At 49.1% G+C, this 20,110-nt stretch overlaps 1 protein-coding gene across 1 annotated transcript; it reads left to right on the top strand.

Moving 5' to 3' along the window:
- Positions 1 to 917: 917 nt before the first annotated feature.
- Positions 918 to 18,789, top strand: KIF18B (kinesin family member 18B). Its single transcript, XM_073235694.1, has 16 exons — positions 918 to 1,056; positions 8,117 to 8,443; positions 9,066 to 9,223; positions 9,544 to 9,648; positions 9,819 to 9,929; positions 10,010 to 10,207; positions 10,348 to 10,524; positions 11,203 to 11,277; positions 11,407 to 11,507; positions 11,951 to 12,104; positions 12,461 to 12,576; positions 15,127 to 15,326; positions 15,617 to 16,145; positions 17,055 to 17,144; positions 17,642 to 17,741; positions 17,962 to 18,789. The coding sequence occupies exons 2-16, from the start codon at positions 8,125 to 8,127 to the stop codon at positions 18,073 to 18,075; spliced, it is 2,547 nt and encodes an 848-aa protein (XP_073091795.1). The 5' UTR covers positions 918 to 1,056; positions 8,117 to 8,124; the 3' UTR covers positions 18,076 to 18,789.
- Positions 18,790 to 20,110: the final 1,321 nt, after the last annotated feature.

The following is a 20,110-nucleotide window of genomic DNA, read 5'->3' as shown; positions in this document are numbered from 1 at the left end:
ATGCCTTAGGACCTACTTGTGGTTCCAGTGTGGGGACAGTTCAGGGTTAATGAAAGTGGTGAACAACTGGCTTCTGGCAGCCATCACCTGTTTGATTCTAATCAGGTTCATAGAAAGCTGTCCCTTTACATATGTCCAGGGTGTGGAGGGCTTTCACATGCTGTCCTAGGTGAGTAGGAAGGGCAGGAAACTAACACTCAGAGAACAGAAGTGACCTGCACAGTCTCAGCACTAATTAGTGATTCAGCCACTAGTGACTGGAATCAGGCCTCCCAATTACAGTGCAAGGCTCTCTCTTTGACTCCCACAACCTCCGCTGCTGGGGATCAGAATGAGGTTGGCCCCCCAGAATCCAAGCAGTGGGCAGCTGTGGAGGGTGGAGACAGTGCTGTCCAGATGCCCTGAAGAGACAACCCCCAAATCCAACAACCAGTCCATGACACCCCAGGCACTGCCAAAGCCAGGTGGGTGGAATTGCCATTTTCTGCTTCCGCTGGTTTTTCCACATCAAGGCTGCCCTCGAAGTTCATTCCTGGGATGGCGCAGAGCCAGAAGAGAGTCTGGGCGGTGGCTAAGAGTCCCTTCTTAGATAAGCTGATGCCAACTTAGCCCACAGAAAAAACAGGTTTGAAAGTGATGTCTGGTTGCTGCAATTGGTTATGAATCCAGTCGCAGGCACGGTAGAGAGGGGATCCTTACCCCCACCGCTGTACCCAACCCCACACTGGTTTCTGCGGGTCAGTATGGTGCGTCCAGCCTCTGGGACACTGACTCAAAACCTCCACCAGGCAGCAAGGGAAGTGCGCAAGCGCACTGTTGACCGCGGCTGGGCTTTGTTACTTAGGAAACAGCCAATCAGCGATCCTGGCGGGGACCAATGGGAAGCGCTGAAGAGCCGGCCCAGCTAGTTTGAACGCGCGACGCGGGGTGCAGGTTGGCGCGGTGGGGGAGGGTTAGGGTCAGGGTTAGGGCTCGCTCTCCGGTGGTCAGGGCTGCTGTCTGCGGTGGAGGGACCTGGGAGCAAGCTGCGACACCAGTGGCGGGAACCGACGAAGGGTAAGTTCTGTCCCACGGTGGAACCGGCCTCGCAGGCTTCTGCGCTTGTGTCTTACATGCGCTGACCCAGCTGCTCATGGAGGAAGCCCGAGCCCGGCTTCTTCCGTACCAGGCACCAACGTGCAGCGTGGAGACCGGGCATGTTGTGGGTGGTCCCCTCTAAACAGGGTTTGGGGCAGAGCAGGGCGGTTTCCTCTGTGTCTACACGGAGATCAGGACCTCTCTGCCCATTTGCTCAGGACCTAAACTGGGTCCACATATGTGCGCGGGGTTCCGGCCCTCTGTACACCCGCTCTCTGAAAGGTTCTCCTGCTCATCTGTAATGACGAATTGGGTCCTGCATGCTAGAACTGGAGCCCTGGGACCCCCTGAACATCTGTGTGGAGTAGCTAAGACCCTCTCCACACATCTATACAGAAGAACTAACCGCAGAGCTGTGCCAGCAGCTGTAACGTAATTATTGGGGCACTCAGTAACAATTTGATTGAACAGAGGAAGGAATGAAAGAAATATCTGTATGACAGAAAAACCATGTCTTCTGCTACTGCGTCTAGGATGCCTCTCCTCTTAGCTTTGACCTTTTAAGGTAGTGAAGTGACATGGAAAACATAAAGCTTGTTCTGTGCCACTGGAAATGTGGGGGATTTTACTAAAGACATTAGTTCTTCTGGCACTGTGGAAAAATGCTGTATGTCACATTAATTCTAGTAATAATGGATAACATTCACTGAGCACATACCAGGCACTTAATCCTCACAACCCTATGGTGTAGATACTAATATTATTTATATTTTACAGGTTGGAAAACACAGACAAGTTAAGCCTAGCTCAGAGGAGAACATCTACAAAATTTTTCTGAATCAGCTTTTCAATCTTATACTGATTTCTCCAATCTCCTCAATATTCTACTTTTTCTCCTATCACCACATCCCATTAAACTGCCAACGTATCCAGTTACTGAACTCCCCCACCCATAATTTGATAGTATAGTATCTCAATTTGTTGGCCTTTATATTACCCAACCCCAACTTCCTGTATATTTTTAAAAATATATTTTAGAGGTATTTATAAATATTTTCTATCTGGCTACAGAACAAATTGAAACAATTATCAGAGTACAGATCATATTCTCTTTCCACAAGGAAGTAGTTAAAAATACAAAAGAAAAAGAAATTAAACCTATGTTTGGATATTAAAAAAACAACCCACTTAACTCAGTCAAATATGATATCATAATTAAAAGATAACTTGCATGGAACAGTGATAATACTATGTATAAAACTTGTGGGATGCAGTTAAAGCAATAATTAGAGAATAATTTATAATCTTAATGCTTATGTTTGAGCTTTTTTAAAAAATCTGGACGTTATTGATGCAAATATCCAACTTTAATAAAATAGAGCAGTAGGATAAATGTGTAGAAAATAAAAAGAAGAGGTTAAGAGCAGAAATTAATGAAATAGAAATTTATTATATAATAGAGAAGGTTAATTTAGCCAAAAACTGTATCTTTGAAAAGACTAATAAAAAAACAAAATTCCTGGCAATATTGACTAAGAAATAAAGATAAGAAACACTGGAAAATGATCTTAGGAATAAAAATAGGGACATAACTTCAGTTACTGAGAGATTAAAAGAGAGAGACAAGAGACACTTAAATGGAACATCCTTTTTGTCAATGCTTTTGGACAAATTTGTAGGAAAAAACAACTTACCAAAGGTGACTCAAGGAGTTATGGAAATAGCAGACCCACAACCACTGAGGAAATTGAATTAGCTCAAAGTTTACCTTCATACCCATCAAAAATACCCTACCAGACTCCACCAGAAATTTACAAGCAATCTGAATAAGTCATTCTAATTTTATACAATCTCTCCCAAAAAAGATAACATTTCCAGTCTTTTGTGATACCAAAAATAAGACAAAGAAAATTACAAACCAATCTCTTTTATAAATGTAGTTGTAAAAATCTTAAATATTCAGAAACCAGCATTGTGTTAAAAAAATACATTATGATCAAGTGGGGTTTATCCCAGGAAGAGGAAAATTGTTTAACAACAGAAAATCTAATACAATTTATACATTTACAGATTAAAGGAAAAATAATGTCCCATTAAGCACAGAAGTAGAATTCAATAAAATTCAATACCCATTCATGGTTTTCTTAAATCTGATAAGATAGAAGTAAAGATAAGTTTTCTTAAACCAACAAAGAGTGAAATAATAGGAGCATTCCCCTCAAAATCAGGAAAGGTAAAATTTGGAACCAGGAAAGGACAAGGCACTTATTGTTGCCTCTATTCTATCCTAGCCAGAATTATGAGACAAGAGAAATAAAACTTAAAAAGGAATAAACAAAATTATCATCAGTTACAGCCTTGATTGTCTATCTAAAATACAAAAGTACACAGCTTCTTCCTCTGCACAACCACCTGTAGAAAGAAACAGGTCTTTGGATATTACTACGGTGAAGGGAGATAGGCGCTGCAGGAGCCCAGCGACAGGTCAGAATAGCCTAGGATGAAGAGTAATGCCTCTGGTGACAAAACAAGTTCAAGGTCTGGCCTTGCTACTTACCATCCAGTGACAAGCTCCTTCCTGAGCTTCAGTTTTCCTTTGTAGGGTAAGGATGTAGTAATTATATCAGTAACTACAGAATGAGATTATGGTAAAAGTTAAATGACACCATTTGTAAAGCACTTTACATAGTGCCAGATACATCATAAGTGCTCCATAAATGTTAGCTATAATAGTAATTATTTTCAGACTTAGATTCAGGCTCTGCTCTTCTCTGGCCTTTATTCATTCATAGGACAAATATTATGTAGCATCTACTGCATGCTAAATCTGGTGCCTCAGCATCTGGGGAGCACAGACTGTAACAAAGAGGGCCCTGCTCTCTTTGGAGCTTAAGGACAAGAAACGCAAGCGTGTGAGAGTTGTAAAGGAGCCACGAAGCAACTCCTGTAAAAAAAAAAAAAAAGAATGTCCTAGGGCCAAGCGCCTTTCCCACTCCCTGTGTCTGCAGGTGGATTCTCTCAAGTCCTTAGAAATTCTCCAGGAGCCTCTAAGGAGCTTGAGCTTCTTCGGCCTGTCCCTACAAGGATGGGAAGGGAAGACTACCCTGAAAACAGCTGAATCTTGGCTTTCCAGCCCAAGCTCAGCAGTGTTAGCCTCTGGGTTTTAATGAGCTGCCCTGGGTTAGAAACAGGACGTGACTGTGGCTGGCTCAGAACCCTGAAGATCTTATTAAAGAATCATCTCCCTTGTACTTTGGGCTGAAATGCTCTTTCCAACCAAAGATCAAAGCAAACTTGACAAACGTTCTCTCATTAATCTCCCATCCCCCAGGGGCGGGAGCATATTCGAGCTTTCTCTCTGGCTCTCAAAGGGGGAGCTGCTGCCACATGAACGTGATTTGCTGATGGCAAGATCTCCCCACCAGTTGGATACAGAGCAGACACCAGGACCCAGGCATCCTAGCTCCGGCTATGCCAAGTGTCACCCTATCCCACCACCCCATGCCCACAGCAGTGTCTCAGAAAGAAGGAAAACATCTCATTAGGCAAACAGTCTGCCTCACTGGCCCTCAGGAGGCGGAGACGCGAGAACTGTAAAGGTTAGGCGCACTTCGCTGCCAGTGCCCTTTTTAATTTCCTGCTTAGAATGTTAGGCTGCTCTGTGGCTCCTCCTAAGCTGAAATCCTCCCCATAGGGAGCTGGGACTGCCAATGAGGCAGCCCGTATAGACCCAGATGGTGGGGGCAGACACCCTCTGCCTTCACTTCCCTGGATACAAAAGTGGAGTTCCCTGGGGTGGGAATGAAAGGATGAGAGACTGAACTCTCCCTGAGTGTTGAAATTTAAGTACAGTTCATCTATCTGAAAGTGTTTTCAGATTACATAATGCAGCTACATAAAAGGGATTATAATTGTTACACAAACATAAGGGACTATTACAAAAAACATGATCGTGAGAGCATAATATATGATATCATTATAAGGCAGTATAACAGGCTCTGCAGACAGAGTAACTGGGTTGGAACCAGGCTCCATCACTTACTGGCATTGAGATCTTGGGCAAGTTGCTTAACCTTCTTGTCTCAATTTTCTCATTGAAAATGAGTGTGATAATAATATCCATCTCGTGCATTGGAGATGGAGATAAAAGATGATATGCATGAGGTGCTTAAATAGTCCCTGACATAGTGAGCACTTAGTAGTTATGCTTATTATTATGGCAGCCCGATTGCTGAGACAGGAAAAGAATGACAGATGTGTAAACATTTTGTTATTGGTTGGTATTTTCCCTTGCTTTGTGTGGGAAAGAAATTAAGAAGCTTGTGGGTGGGGACAGGAATCTCGTATTAACTCAATTCTGCCTCATTCCCAAGGAAAATGAGTTGTTTGCTGGAGTATTAGGTAGAAATCCTACTTTTCTTTGCAGAATGACCTTGCTCCCATCAGCTGAATCTACTCTTTCCTGAGAGCATTCATCCATTCATATCCTCCAGGAACAGCCCCTGTTAATATATCCCTAGAGTTGGGTTGAATTTTTCCAGGATAGCTGTAACTCCTGCATTCCAAAAATTTTGTCTCTACCCTTGGTAGGTTGGCATGAAGGAGAAATTTAAAAACCAAGGCAAGAGGTCAGAGGGGAATGCAAGAGGGAATAGGCAAGCAAGTGTCTGGAATTATTACAAGGTCAACATTAGGAAATCTGTCCCTGTCACCCTCTCCATTAACAGATTAAAGGAGAGACACTGTGTGATCATCTCAGCCAGTACCAAAAAAGCACTTGACAAAATTTAGTATCCATTCCCAGTGGGTAGTGGAGGGTGGAGAACTAAATATAGAAGAGCTAAAAATAGAAAGCAACTGTCATTATTTGCAAACTGTATCATCATTTAATTGTAAAACCTAAGAGAATCAATGACTATTGGAACTAATAAGGAAATTCATTAATGCCTCCAGTTGCAAGATCTGCATACAGAAATCAGTTGCTTTCCTATATTCTAGCAAACATGAATTAGAAAATGCAATTTTAAAAGGAGCTTATTCACAATATAATAAAGACTATACAATAACCAGTCATAACCCTATTAAAAAATATACAATACTCATGTGAGGAAAATTATGAAATTTTACTGAGGATTAGAAATTTATGAATAATTAAAAGAGATACTATGTTCCTACATGGGAAGACTTGATATTGTAAAGATGCCAATTCTCATATTAATCTACAAATTCAAAATAATCCCAGTTAAAATCTTGGCAGTATTTTTCATAGAACTCTGTAAGCAGATTCTAAGATCATATGCAAGTTGGATGCCCAAGAATAACCAAGAAAAAGAACAAGATAATGTACTATAGAACCACAGTAATTATGACAGCAAGTTATTGGAAAAGAAATTGGATATCAGTAGAGCAGAATGGGAAGTCCAGAGAAAAATTCATATTTATATGAGAATATAGTTATGTTAAATGTGGCATTTCAAATTAGTGGAGAAAGAATGTACTATTTAATAAATGATCTTGTGATAATTGCTTACATTGGAAAGAAACGATAGAAACCTCCTCGTAGCATTCACAAAACAAAATTCAATCTGGCTAAAGACCTAAATGTAAAAAAGAAAAAGTATTAGATGGAAATATAATAAAAGTGTTCATTACCTTGGGGATGGAATGTCTTCTTAAATGTGACATAACCATAAAAGAAAGCTTGACACATTTGACTATTTAAAAACTGTAAACTTCAGTATGCCAGGGTAGGATTTTTTTCAAGAATGCATGGTTGGTTTGATACCAGGACTATCAAATAATTTACCACATTAACAAAATAAAGAAGAAAAAATAAATATTAGGAGATGCTGAAAGAGCATTAGATGATTCTAGACATTCCTAATAACAACTCTAAGTAAAATAGGAGTAGAAGACATTACTAATAGAATCCTAGCTATTTGTCCAAAACCAATTTATGAATAGCAAAGCTCTAAAGCCATTTCCTTTAAGATCAAGAATAAGACAGGGTTACCCATTATCATGATTGTTATTTAACATTGTTTTGGAAGTTCTAGAGAATGCAGAGGACAATAAATGAAATTTGGTGTAAGTATGGAAAAAAAAAATTTTCCTGATATGTAATTAATCCAAAAACCCAATAAGCTCTAATAAAAAACAACTGAAATTGAATTTTATTGTTGTTAACAACCATTTGATCAATAAATATGAGAGATGCCCTCTCAAAAAACAAACAAAAAAAACAACAACTGAAATTAGAGAGTTTGAGGTTGGTAGATACAAGGTAAATATGTAAAAATCAATTGTGTTTCTACATACTAGCAATCACTACGTGGAAATGGAGATGGGGAAGGTGTTCCATTCAGAAGAGCAATTAAATCCATAAAATATTTTGGAATTCTATTAAAAGGATACTTGCAGAGCCTATGTGAAGAGAGAGAAAATTATAAAATCTTACTGAGGGACATAAAAAATATCTGAACAAATAGGCAATAGCTGTGTTCTTGCATGAAAAGGCTTACTAGAAAATAAATGTGTAAACTTAATACAATTCCAGTTATAATACCAATAGGGTTTTTTTGGAGGGGAATCAGGGGTCCTGGGTTCTGGGGATGGAATTGATAAAATTTCTTTCAAGTCAAATAGAACAATCAGTGCATGAAAATAGCCTAGAAAATCGTGAAAAGGAAGACTAGTTGGGAAGGGGGTGGGCTTGCCTAGCTAGATAAAAAGCATACTGTAAAGGAACGGAGCGGAAACCAGTGTTGGTACAGGAGTAGGCGGATTAGTAGAATGTAAAAGAAAACCCCATAATAAGCTTCTGACAAAAAAATAGTCATTTGAATATGACAAAGGTGGTGTTTCACGTGAGAAAGAAATATTAATAGTTGGAGCTGGCACCAATCTTAGTCCCTTGAGGTTCTATATGGAGCTCAGCTATTAGGGACGGGGTGGAAGAAGGCCCTTGAATGCTAGGCTGAGGGGCACTAGGTTGGGCCTGGAGTGACTTGGTCCTCATCTCCTGTGTGTCCCTGCCCAGGTGTTGCCATGGTGATGGCGGTGGAAGACAGCGTGGTGCAGGTGATGGTGCGGCTCCGGCCCCCAACCCCTCGGGAGTTGGAGAGTCAGCAGCGGCCTGTGGTTCAGGTGGTGGGTGAGCAGGTGCTGGTGTTCGACCCTGAGGAGCCCGATGGGTGCCTCCCGGGCCTGAAATGGGGTGGCACCCATGATGGCCCCAAGAAGAAGGGCAAGGACCTGACATTTGTCTTTGATCGAGTATTTGGTGAGGCGGCTACCCAACAGGACGTGTTCCAACACACCACCCACAGTGTCCTAGACAGCTTCCTCCAGGGCTACAACTGCTCAGGTGAGCCTGGGCAGCAAGGAAGAAGAGCCCTGGTTGGTGGCAGTCGTACCTACCCACTTCCTTCCAAGGGTGTGCATGTTGCATCTTCTGACATGTGCCCTCCTCCCCCTGGGCTGGGCCCTCGTGGAGAAGGGCTCTGGTGCTTTCATGCTTTGTGGGTTCCCAGAGTTGGGGGGGCACTCTGCTGAGCTCTAGGATACGTTAGCAGATCAAGTGGACATGGTTCCTGCCCTTATGCTTACAGTTTAGTGAGGGAAGACGCTAATCACAAGGTCACACCCACACGTGTGTGATTACAAACCTAGGCAAGCGTTACAGGGAAAAGAACTGTGGGCCTCCAGCAGAGGAAGCCACCTGGACTGGTAGAAGTCTCCCCAGAGGAAGAGATAAGTCCCCACCCATAGTGGAGACCCCTGTGTCCTCAAATCCACGGGCCTATAGGGGAGCCAGGCCATAGACATAGAACTCAAAGGCTGCAGTGCACATGTGGGACAGCGCTGGTGGGTGGGAGTGCATGGGAGGCTAAGGAAGGCCTTGAGGGAGGGGCTGAGCTGGGTGGAAATGCACAGGGGAGCCTCTGGAGAAGGCAGATCTGGCCCTGCTACCACCCTGTCCTCCATAGTGTTTGCCTATGGGGCCACCGGGGCTGGAAAGACACACACCATGCTGGGGAGAGAGGGGGAGCCGGGCATCATGTACCTGACCACCATGGAGCTGTACCGGCGGCTCGAGGCCCGCCAGGAGGAGAAGCGATTTGAGGTGCTCATCAGCTACCAGGAGGTACGGCTCTTTCTTCCCGGAACTGGGTGGCCCCATCCCTCATGCTTACAAGCCCTGAAGAATGAATGAACAGGTTGGGGAAAGGGTGGTAGGAAGTGGGCAGATGGAGGCCCAAAGAGCATAGACACACCTTGACCATGAACTTGGCCTGCTGGTCTTGTCCTTGCCATTTAATACCACCCACAAAATGCCACTCTTGGGGGTGGGAGTCCCATCATGCTTTCCCTGCCCAGTAACTCAGCCCTCGCCCAGCCTCCAGGGGAGAGGGTTCCTGCCAGGAACTGTCCCTCAGGTCTCTCCCTTGCTTCCCTTCTCCCCAGGTGTACAATGAGCAGATCCACGACCTTCTGGAGCCCAAGGGGCCCCTTGCCATCCGTGAGGACCCTGACAAGGGGGTGGTGGTACAAGGACTTTCCTTCCACCAGGTGTGGGATTGGGCTCAGGTGGCAAGAGCAGCCCCATTGGTCCTCCGGGGTTCTATCGGGGATGCCCCAGATCCTGTGGTGGTGACAGTAGCAAGGGGTTGGCATTGGTCCTGAGGGGAAGGTCCTGGTCAGGGAGACCACAGCCACCTGCCTGGGCATCTCCTCTGTAGCCAACCTCAGCTGAGCAGCTGCTGGAAATGCTGACCAGGGGGAACCGTAACCGCACACAGCACCCCACTGATGCCAATGCTACTTCCTCCCGCTCCCATGCCATCTTCCAGGTGAGAGGGGTCATGGGTCAGAGCCTGAAACCAGAGCCCCTGATGCCCAGCACCCCGTCACCCCTGCCATCTGTGCCCAGGTCTTTGTGAAGCAGCAGGACCGGGTCCCAGGTCTGACCCAGGCTCTTCAGGTGGCCAAAATGAGCCTGATTGACCTGGCTGGTTCAGAGCGGGCGTCCAGCACCCACGCGAAGGGAGAGCGGCTACGGGAGGGTGCCAACATCAACCGCTCGCTGCTGGCCCTCATCAATGTCCTTAATGCCCTGGCTGACGCAAAGGTAAAGCTGCACTGACCCAGGGTCCCTTCCAGAACAGCATCAAGTTCCCGAAGCCAAGGGTCCTTCCTTCTAGCCCTGGGCCCTAGCCTGGGTCTGTCTAGTCCAGCCACCTCCCTCCATACCCTCTCACTACCCTCCAGGGCCGCAAGTCCCATGTGCCCTACCGGGATAGCAAACTGACGCGTCTGCTCAAGGACTCCATCGGGGGCAACTGCCGCACTGTGATGATCGCTGCCATCAGCCCTTCCAGCCTGGCCTATGAGGACACGTACAACACCCTCAAGTATGCCGACCGGGCCAAGGAGATCAAACTCTCGGTGTGTGCCAGACAGGAATGGCCAGTCTGCCATGGGCAGAGCCCCCAGGATGGGAGGAGGAAGGGACAGGACCCACCCAGCTTCCTCCAGGACCTGGAGCAAGTATTCCCCCGAGGCAGAGGGAGCAGGTTCCCGAGCCTCTCTCTCCAGGGAAATTCTTTGTGGTGGAAGCGACACAATCCCCATCCTTGGCAAGACTGGCTGGGAGAGAGGCAGGACTGTCTCCAAGACTTGACGAGTAAAATATAAGACCTCTGGGACGACTGAGGCAGAGTCATCCAAGAGGGAGGCAACAGGAGGGGATGGTCAGGTGTCAGCCAGTAATCTTTTGCAGACTTGGTTCAGTAGCAGAGCCATATTTTCAGCAAAGCAGCATCAACACCAATAACACATAAAAGCAGAGTTGCTCTGGTTTCCTGCCTCCTCCAGGAAGCCCCAGAGCTCCTGGAGCTGCTGCTGAAAAGCCCCTGGCCTGGTGAGAGGAAGTGTGAGGGCTTAGGTTCAAAAGTACCCTCTACCCCTTGCCACGGTCTCAGGCAAGCCACCGACCTTCCCCACTGGTGAGGGTGGATCTCAGGTGTGAGTGAGGCACCAGGCGCAGTGCCTGGCCATCAGAAGTGGTTGCTAAAAGCTGCTTTGAATGAACAAACTAATCTCTCCTCTGTGCCCCCATCTCAGCTGAAGAGCAACGTGATTAGCCTGGACTGTCACATCAGCCAGTATGCCACCATCTGCCAGCAGCTCCAGGCTGAGGTGAGGAGCTTGGCTAGAAGGCTGGGCACCAGCTCAGGGTTGGGGAAGCAAGAGACCCGAGCACTGGGTGCCATCCTGGTCTCCTGCGCTCTCCTGGGGCTCTGAGGGACTGGATTGCTTTGGTTTTAGGTGGCCACCCTGAGAGAGAAGCTCCGAGTGTATGAGGTGGGAGCCCGGGCCCCACAACAGGACCTGCCCCAATCTCCCACACTGGGTCCTCCACAACTCCCGTGAGTTCTGCTGCCCGGACTTGCCCCCAGCCTTCCACTCAGTGGAAAAGCCCCCGCATCTCCTTGCTTCTGTTCTGACACCCAGCGTTAGGGTTCCCAGCCATGCCCAGCATGCTGGTTGTCACCTAGAACATTCTCTCTTACTTTACACAGATCATTCTAGACATTTCTGATAACAATGCTAAGTAAAATAAAAATAGAAGAAATGCTCTGTGTCAAATGAATAAGTGATGCTCCCAACCCATATAAGTAACATCTACTATTCAGAAAAAGATGAAGTTAAGGAGTGGATGAGGCTCCTTCTCCCACCCTCTGGTACTGCCCTCTTGCCACTGAAGCTCCATCCCTTAAGGGTTCTGTACCCCCCACCCCCCCGCCAGGGCTACAGAACTCCTGCCTGTTCTCTGCTTCCCACCTCTCAAACCCTCTCATTTCCCCTTTAGTCTTCCTAGCCAACCCTGCACCCTGGAGCTCCACCCAGGGTCTGCAGCCCTTCAAGAGGAGAGCCTGGGGTCAGAGGCTGAGGAAGGGAGAGTCATAGAAGGGAACTCTTCAGACCAGCCACAGTCCCCAGAGGACAAGGACCCGGCAGAGGAGGTAGGACTTAGAGCTGGTGGAAAGGTGGAAGCAATGCCACTCCCCCCCCACCCCCCCAGAGGGCCCCTTCAGTCCCAGGTTCCCCTACCTGGACATCCTACATCTCAGTCACTAGAGGCTTTCAGGTCCTGTGCGGGAAGGAGAACTCTCAGATTCTGTGTGTCTGGGAGTGAGAGCCTGTATTCCCAAAGGGGGAACAGGGAGGGAGGAGGGGGACTGGGAGGGAGAAAGCAGCTAGGACCCGGTTGTTCCAGAAACCATCGTTTCCACTCAGAGGATGGGAAGATTTTAGGAGCTGCTTATGGGAGTGAGGGAGGCCAGCCTGGTCCTCTAGCTGTGACTCCCCTCCTCCTTAGGTGCCAAACCAGGCCTTCAGACGCCCACTGCTAGCGGCCCCTGGCCTGACCCTGCAGCCCAAGCCAGACGTGGGAAGACCCTCACCACAGGCCCTGGGCAGGGACTGTTCCAAGCAGTAGGTGTCTTCTTGCTCTTCTCTGGGGCTGAAGGTGGGAAATGATAGTTTCAGCCTCTAGGGGTGGGAGTTGGTGTGAAGCAGTCCACAAAAGCCCTGGCTCTGCTCCAGTTAAAGCCGTATCTTCCTCAGCATTGTCCCTTATCTGCTTTCAACAATTTGAGATCATCTACTCTGTCTGCTCATCATGATCCCTATTTATTCCTCCACATAGCTGGCAGCCTGCCTGGAGAGGGAAGTGAAACACCACATACCATGCAGACAGCTGGCAAGCTCTGAGTTAGGCTGCCTGGGCTAGTGCTTTGCTTTCCAGTCTGAGGGCCCAGCTGCCCCTTTCTCAGCAAGGAGAGAACTGGGCAGCCAAGAGAAGCTGAGCAGCAGGCTAAGGAAGGGATGGCCTTCCTGAGTCAGGTGCTTGCTATTTGTCTTTACCAATAGACTGATATTGGCTATTTCTTCTCAGAAGTAAATACCCACCACTGCCCAGAGCCAGAGAGGAGTGGCTTTTGGACCATTCCTTCTGTGCTGAATAGAGAGGTACTGCTAGTATTTGTTTTCTTGGTCCCCAGAACATAAATCCCCTGCCACTTTTGCTGCTGCCAACCCCACACCTCCCTCCCCAGCATGCTTCATGCTAGGCAGTGTATTTAAAGCTTCTGGACAGAAGGGCCTGTTTAATTTTATTTCTTGTTGGGGAGTGTCTGTTCCCAACTCAGCAAAAATGCTGCAGCTTGAATAATCAGAGGCTCATTATCCATCTCCTGCTGCTGACTCCCCAGGGCCCTGGAGTGGCGGCTGCACTGGCAGGATGTCCCCTTTGCTCCCAGGGCTCCCAGTGATGACTCAGGGTCTCTCTGCTTTGTGTCCCCCATTGTGAGATGAGAGGACACTAGGGTTCTCATTTCTGTTTTGCCTCTGGTTTTGTGGTCTTTGACAAGTTGCTTCAACCTTAGCTGTGATTTGGGGATCATAGTCCTTATTTTCCATACTTCATAGAGCAATAATAAAATGTGACAGAAGACCCCACATATCAGGGACTGCAAAACATTCTAGATCATCTTCACACCTAGCAACACCCTAACAGCTGGATAATCGGAAATAATTTCACTTTGGCTTTAGACTCCTATACCATCAGGGCATTGAGTAGATCTGAGATTTTCCAGTTCAATGGTTTTTCAGAATTTTTTTAGCTGCAAAATCCTTTCTTCAAATGAAATCTTACACTGAAGTCCAGTATGTAAAATAGGTAAAGCATAGCTGCTCCATTTAAGATGTCCTCTGATGGGTTTTTTGAAACCTAATTTGAAAACCCCTGATATAGACCAACTCCCCATTTGTCCATGGGTTATCGAGGCATTTGCCTAGGGCCAGACCTGGGTCATCTGGCAGCCAGGCCAGTACACTTCTCCCCAGGCACCCTGTTTTCTCAATAGTCTAATTTTCTTATAACATGCAGCTCAGGTGGATACAGAATGAGTTTCTGCTATGTCTTTTTAATTTGTATCCTGCCTTCTTTCAAAAACACCTGGAGGCTGCTTTATAAAATGAGTTTGGGTTTCCTGAGCACACACTGAGGGCAGAGGAGGGGGCTCAGAGATGTCCAGGCAGGTTGTCTACCTGAGGATAAATTATTGGCTGTGAATAATCCCCACTGAGATAATTGTGTTCATTCTATTATCATAGGTGTGCCTTACAGAAAGGAAATTTGCTTTATTAGAATCTAAATTTACAACATCAATAATCTCATTACCCTCGTAATTCCTTTTAAATAGCCCCTCAGAGCATGGGAAGTATGCATTGATTCACAGAATTCAGGATCTTAGCCATTAGAAAGTGCCAACAGAATGAATTTTTGAGGGTCATCTCAGAACCAAGACCAACACAGCCTATCTTATTTAATCTCCTCTTGGCCTCACAAGACAGATGTTTTCCATTTTACAGAAAACAACAGTTAGCTAACCTTCTAGTGCTTAGTGTGTGCTAGGTACTCTTTAAACACTTTATATATAAAATAACTCACTTCATCTTCTCAACAACCTATGAGGTGGGTTCATTTGTTATTCCCATTTTAAGGATTTGGAGACTGAGGTTCAGCAGTACCTCTCAGAGCACACAGCCGGGAAGTGTTGGAGCTGGGATGTTAGCTGGCAGGCTGTCTTGAGCTTGACTCTTCCCTGCCCCCTTACCTTGCTCATCAGGGCAATGAACTTACTCAAGATCACAGCACTGGTAGGTGGCTGAGCTAAGAACCTCAAACCTTCTGAGTCCAAGGCCACATAACACTCCTTCCCTACTTAAAAGGTCACTGACTTTTTCTGGGGGCATGTTTGGCAGGTGAAGCCTCCCACCATTACCCGTGGCCATCTCTGCCAATCCGTGTTCATTGGCAAGGTGTGGCAGAGCAGGAGCCCCAGCTGGCAGTCTAGGGCAAGGCAGGAGGAACCAGAGGACCAGGACACATGGGTGCCTCACCACACCTGCAGCAATGGGGCTAGGTGCGCAGCCAGGCCAGGTCTGAGCAGGAGGGCGATGCCCTTCCCTCTGTTCCAGGTTGGCCCTGAAGGTGCTATGCATGGCCCAGCGGCAGTACTCCCTGCTCCGCGCAGCCAACCTCCTGACCCCCGACATGATCACAGAGTTTGAGACTCTGGAGCAGCTGGTGCAAGAAGAGAAAGCTGAGCCTGGAGCAAAGGCCCCAGGCCCTCATGGACCAGCCGGTGGGGCATCTCTGGAGCTGTGTTCAGAGTCAAGTGAGTCTCACCCCTGCTCTGGCTTGGCCTCGGCCTCTAGGTGCCACCTCCAAGGCCCAGCTGCTGCCAAGAGGTGGCCAGGACCTCAAATGATGGGTTCTACTGTGTTTGGCAGCTGGGCCCCTGGGATCATGGACTTCTGCATACAGAGAGGCCCTAGGAGTCACTGCAGACCTGAGGAGTTAGGGGCTCCTGCATGTCTCTAGTGTCTTTCTCCCCAAATTCTACAAATTCTTTTCCTTCTGGCCAGTCCCTGATCTCCCCTTGACACTCTACTTCTCTGTGCCCAGAGTCTCCAGGGTACTCTGGCCCTGTGACCCGGACCATGGCAAGGCAACTGAGTGGCCTCACGCACCCTCTGGGGGTACCACCTGGGCCTGACTGCACCCCTGCCCAGTCTTCCCGGCAGCCAGCAGAGAAGAGGAGGAGGAGGAGACTGAGCCCCTGGGAACCAGGCAGCCCTCCACCCCCAAAACCAGGGACCAAGCGCCAGCGCCAGTCCTTCTTGCCCTGCCTGAGGAGGGGGTCCCTGCCTGAGGCTCAGCCTTCCTTCCGGCCTACCACCCCCAAAGGGGGAAGGGCCTCCTCCCCCTGCCACTCCCCTCGCTTCTGCCCAGCCACAGTTATCAAAAGCCGGGTGCCCCTGGGCCCGTCTGCTGTGCAGAACTGCTCTACCCCACTAGCCCTGCCAACTCGGGGCCTCAACACCACCTTCGATCTCTCTGAGGGGCCCCCCTCAAAGATGGGTCTCCATGAGTGCCTCGGCTGGGACAATGTCCCCCAGGAGCTGACCAGACTGGATCAGCCCTTCATCCCCAGGTAAGCCTCCCTTCCAGCTGCCCTCCCAGCAGGGGTCAGGGGTCAGCAGGACAGAGATGCTGCCCCACGGAGGAGTGGGGGCTCCTTCCCTTCGGGCAGAGCAGTGTGACTCCCTGGGCCAGGACGGAGAGCATGCACTTCCCTCTCGGCCCTGCCTTGTCTGTCTGTACTTACGAGCTGCCAGCTCTGTTGGTTTGGGGTGTGCCCACGAGTTGCTAAGGGGACACCACCTGGGGAGGGTTGGCAGGGAGCAGGAACCAACGAGGGCAGCCAACCCTCTCTGCCCCTCTGCATCTCTGGGACCCTTCGGCCCGGTCTGAGTTCTGAGCCCCACTGGGAAATACCTGTTTCTATCACTTCCACACCAGATTTTGCCCTCCAGCCCAGCATCTGGGAACTGGGAAGGGCGTCCTCAGAAAACTTTATTCAGCATATTTTGGTGGGGAGATGAAGCTCTCACGGGCACCTTCTGCCCACAAGGCAGGGTAGGGGAACAGCAGCCAGCCCAGGACCGTCCGAGGCTAGGGACCGGTGGCAGACTGCCCTGGACTTGTGAGGCCCAGGGCGGCAAGCTGCCCACCACACGCCTGCCCCTCCTGCCGCCGGAGCCACCTCTCAGTAACAAGTTCAGAGCTGGGCAGGTGGAAGGGTGAAACTGTTTGAACTCCAGTTCCCCAGACGTGCGAGAAACTGACATCTGGATGTTCTCCCAGAACAGGCCTGTCACTCAGCTGTCAGCCCAGGCCGAGTGAGGCAGGGAGAGGAATCCACCTCTTAGTGGGAAGAAACCTTAGGGGTCATCTTGTCCAACCTCCCCGTCCCCCGCCAAGCTCGGGCCGGAGGGGGAAGCTCTGCGACCCTTCCCTGCTCCTCCCCTGATCTTCCTCCCCTCTCTCCCCCCTTCCCCAGAGGACCCGGGCCCCTGTTCACCATGAAGGGCCCCAAGCCAACATCTGCTTTCCCTGGGACCTCAGCCCGAAAGAAGAGGCGCATCGTGAGGTGAGGGTGGGAAGGGTTTGGGGAGAGAAAGAGCTTTTTCCAGGACAGGGATGCTGGGCCAACTACAGGCCCCGGCTAAGCCTCTGAACCCTTTGGCACCGATAGTGGGGGGTCTTGTGAGCAGGGCCAGCATCTGGTTCTCTGGCAGGTTCCCTCAGCCCTTGCTGTCACGGGATTATACTAGAGGTGAAGGGTACCTCCCTTCTTCAGTTGAAGGATGCAGGCGCCTCTCCACAAGGGAGACGTTCAGTGTTCACTGGTCTATCCGTGGAATGGACCACCCCCTCACCTCCATTTCCCTCCTGCATGCCACGAGTCTCCCCTTTTCCCCACTGCCTCCCAACCCCCCAGGTCTGGCCTGGCAGTTCTTGGTGCTCAGCCTCCCCCTGCTTTCAAAGCTTAGTATCAGCTTTACCCCTGACCCAACTTGTAGTGCCCTGTAGTCCAGAGAGAGGCACCGCTGGTACCTTCCCACCTTCCTTCCCTCCCTCCCTCAGTTCCTCAGTCTGCTCATTGGGAGTCGCCCGGGGCCGCAGCCGCATTGCCCGCCTCCCCAGCAGCACCTTGAAGAAGCCAGCTGGGCCCCTTGCAACCCAGGTGACTGGCACTGGGGACAGAGATGGTCTGGGCCACAGTGGCAGATGAAGACAGGAAGTAGGAGGGCACAGAGTGGGCCAAGACCCAGGGGAAAGGAGGGTCTAGGGTACTCCCAAGCATCTTGGGGTCCTTGATAAGAGGTGGGAGGTGGGCAGGGGAGGGTAGCAGGGAGACAGAGCCTCACTTTCCTCCCTCCTCCCTGTCTGTCCCCATCCAACAGCCCACAGAGCCCCCTTCCAGTCCCCACTGTCCTGGCAACCAGATGCACCAGAAGGAGCTGATGGGGGTCGGGGGAGCACTGTCAGCTGGGAGCTGCACCGCCAAGGTGTCTTGACCGCTGCCCCTCTTGGGCCCCGGAGCCACCTGCACCAGGAGCCCTGACCCGACTTCCTCAGCTCAGAGCAATTAATGGCAACACCCTCCCTTGTTAACACTCCTCCCCAGCCGTTCATTCTGCTACTCGCTCTCTTTATCAATCTCTTGATATGCCCAGCTTCTCAGCATGTATATATTCATCTGTGAGTGCTAACATGTTGCTATTTTAAAGGATGCCGCTATCATTCTCCCCTGGTTTATAATGCCCTCTGTGCGGGCAGGTGGCTGTTTGGGACCTTCTTACCCACCCCATGTCCGACACAAGGCGCCGCACAATTACGGCTGCTGCACAGTGGAAGAGGAATGAGGGTGGGATGGGGACGTGATGCGGGTCGCAGCTCTTCCTGACTGAGGCATCTTCAGCTTCATCCCGCAGGCCCGAGCAGGATCCATGGTCCTAGTGCTGATACAGATGATGGTGCCTGGATTCCCAAAGGAGCCTATTGTTTTTAACCTGTTGTAAACACAATACACACTCTGTGTAGAAGGAAGTGTAAAGAAGACAGGAAAATTCAGCCTTAATGCTACCACCTAGACCTGTTAATACTAGGGTTCATATCTTCTGAGCCTTGATTTCTGCATATACACACACACACACACACACACACACATATATGTGTGCATGCAGATACAGATATATTTTTATTATAATGATTAATAAACTATCTCCATACTTGGTGTGTGTTTCTCTCTGTACACCTAGGTAGCAGTTGCCTTCTCTTTCTCACCTTTCCTCTTCTCAAGACCTCAAGAAACTTCCTGAGTGTAGAAAACATTCTCCCCTGCCTCCTCCAGCAGGCAGGAGCCTGGGCCCAGGGGTGAACCCTGCTCCTTACTCGGTCTGCAGCCCCATCTTCCACCAGGAGCCTCTGATCCTGAGCCGGCAAAACAGCAATTATACCCAGAGGCCTGTCCTATCCTCCAACACCCTGCGTGAGGAGCGCATTTCAGAGGTCCCCAGGTCTTAGGGGAGGCTGCAGGCCACCCCAGTGGGTTAAACCTAGTGCAGGCTCCCTCCTGCCAGCTCCAGAAGCCCCACTCCCCACCCTGTGGTTTTCCTCTCCACTCATTTGGATTGTGACAGTTCAACACAAGTTTACCCGTCTCCGGGAAGACAAAGCTGGCTGAATGAATAAATAGTGTAAACAAAATCACGGGAGTCTGTGTTTAATTCGACTCTGAAAACAAACATGTTAAAGGTATTTAACACATTGTGAGTGGTGTGTAAACAATGCTGCTAATTTCAAATAAGCCCTCTACCCGGTGAGTCGCTCCCTGCTCAGTTTTGACTCCCTTTAGGAATGGAGAGGAGAGCATAAAGAGGGGCACTGAGTTCCTACCGGCTTCAAGCATCTCACAAAACTTGACGACTTATGAGGTATAATGAGGAAATCAACTCAAAATGCGTCCAGAGTTAGATGGAAAGTGGCAGCGCCAGGATTCAGACCAGGGTCCAGTTCTTTGCATGACACCAAGCTGCTTTCCTTTAAAACTGAACCGACATCATTTCTTACCGCGTGCCTGGGGTTCCCTCCTCTCCAATTAGTCTTAATGAGTTTCCCCCCTGTGGACCATGATTCCCACAGAAGCAGTCACAGCTTCACATCTGAGCCCCCAGCAGCCTGGCATGGTGCCTTGACCTCAGGAGGCCTTGCTGACTACTGGTTGGGTTCAAATTGAATAACTTTCCCCTTTCCTGGGGCCCTCACATGTATTATTTCATTTGATCGTCACCATCACCCCTGCAAGTGCAGAGGCAGCAGGCACAGGGCAAGGCAGCTGGTAACTAGGGCCAGGAGGGCAAGCTATGCACAACAGGGTCCATTGCATGAGGCAAAATTTGCTTGGGCTGGGGGCAGCTCAAAAGTGGAAGAGGTCGCTCTTGACAAGGATGTTCTGCAGCTGGCCTGTCGCTCAGCAAACATTTGTGGCTCCATGGTGCAAAATGTGCCCTCGGGTGACCCATTAAATGTACAAAGGCTCTGCCGGTGGAG

This window comes from Manis javanica, chromosome 4 (assembly GCF_040802235.1).
Source record: "Manis javanica isolate MJ-LG chromosome 4, MJ_LKY, whole genome shotgun sequence".
NCBI classification, from domain to species: Eukaryota; Metazoa; Chordata; class Mammalia; order Pholidota; family Manidae; genus Manis; species Manis javanica.
The sequence above is the reverse complement of the archived record's forward strand: the minus strand, read 5'-3'. Positions and strand labels throughout refer to the sequence as shown.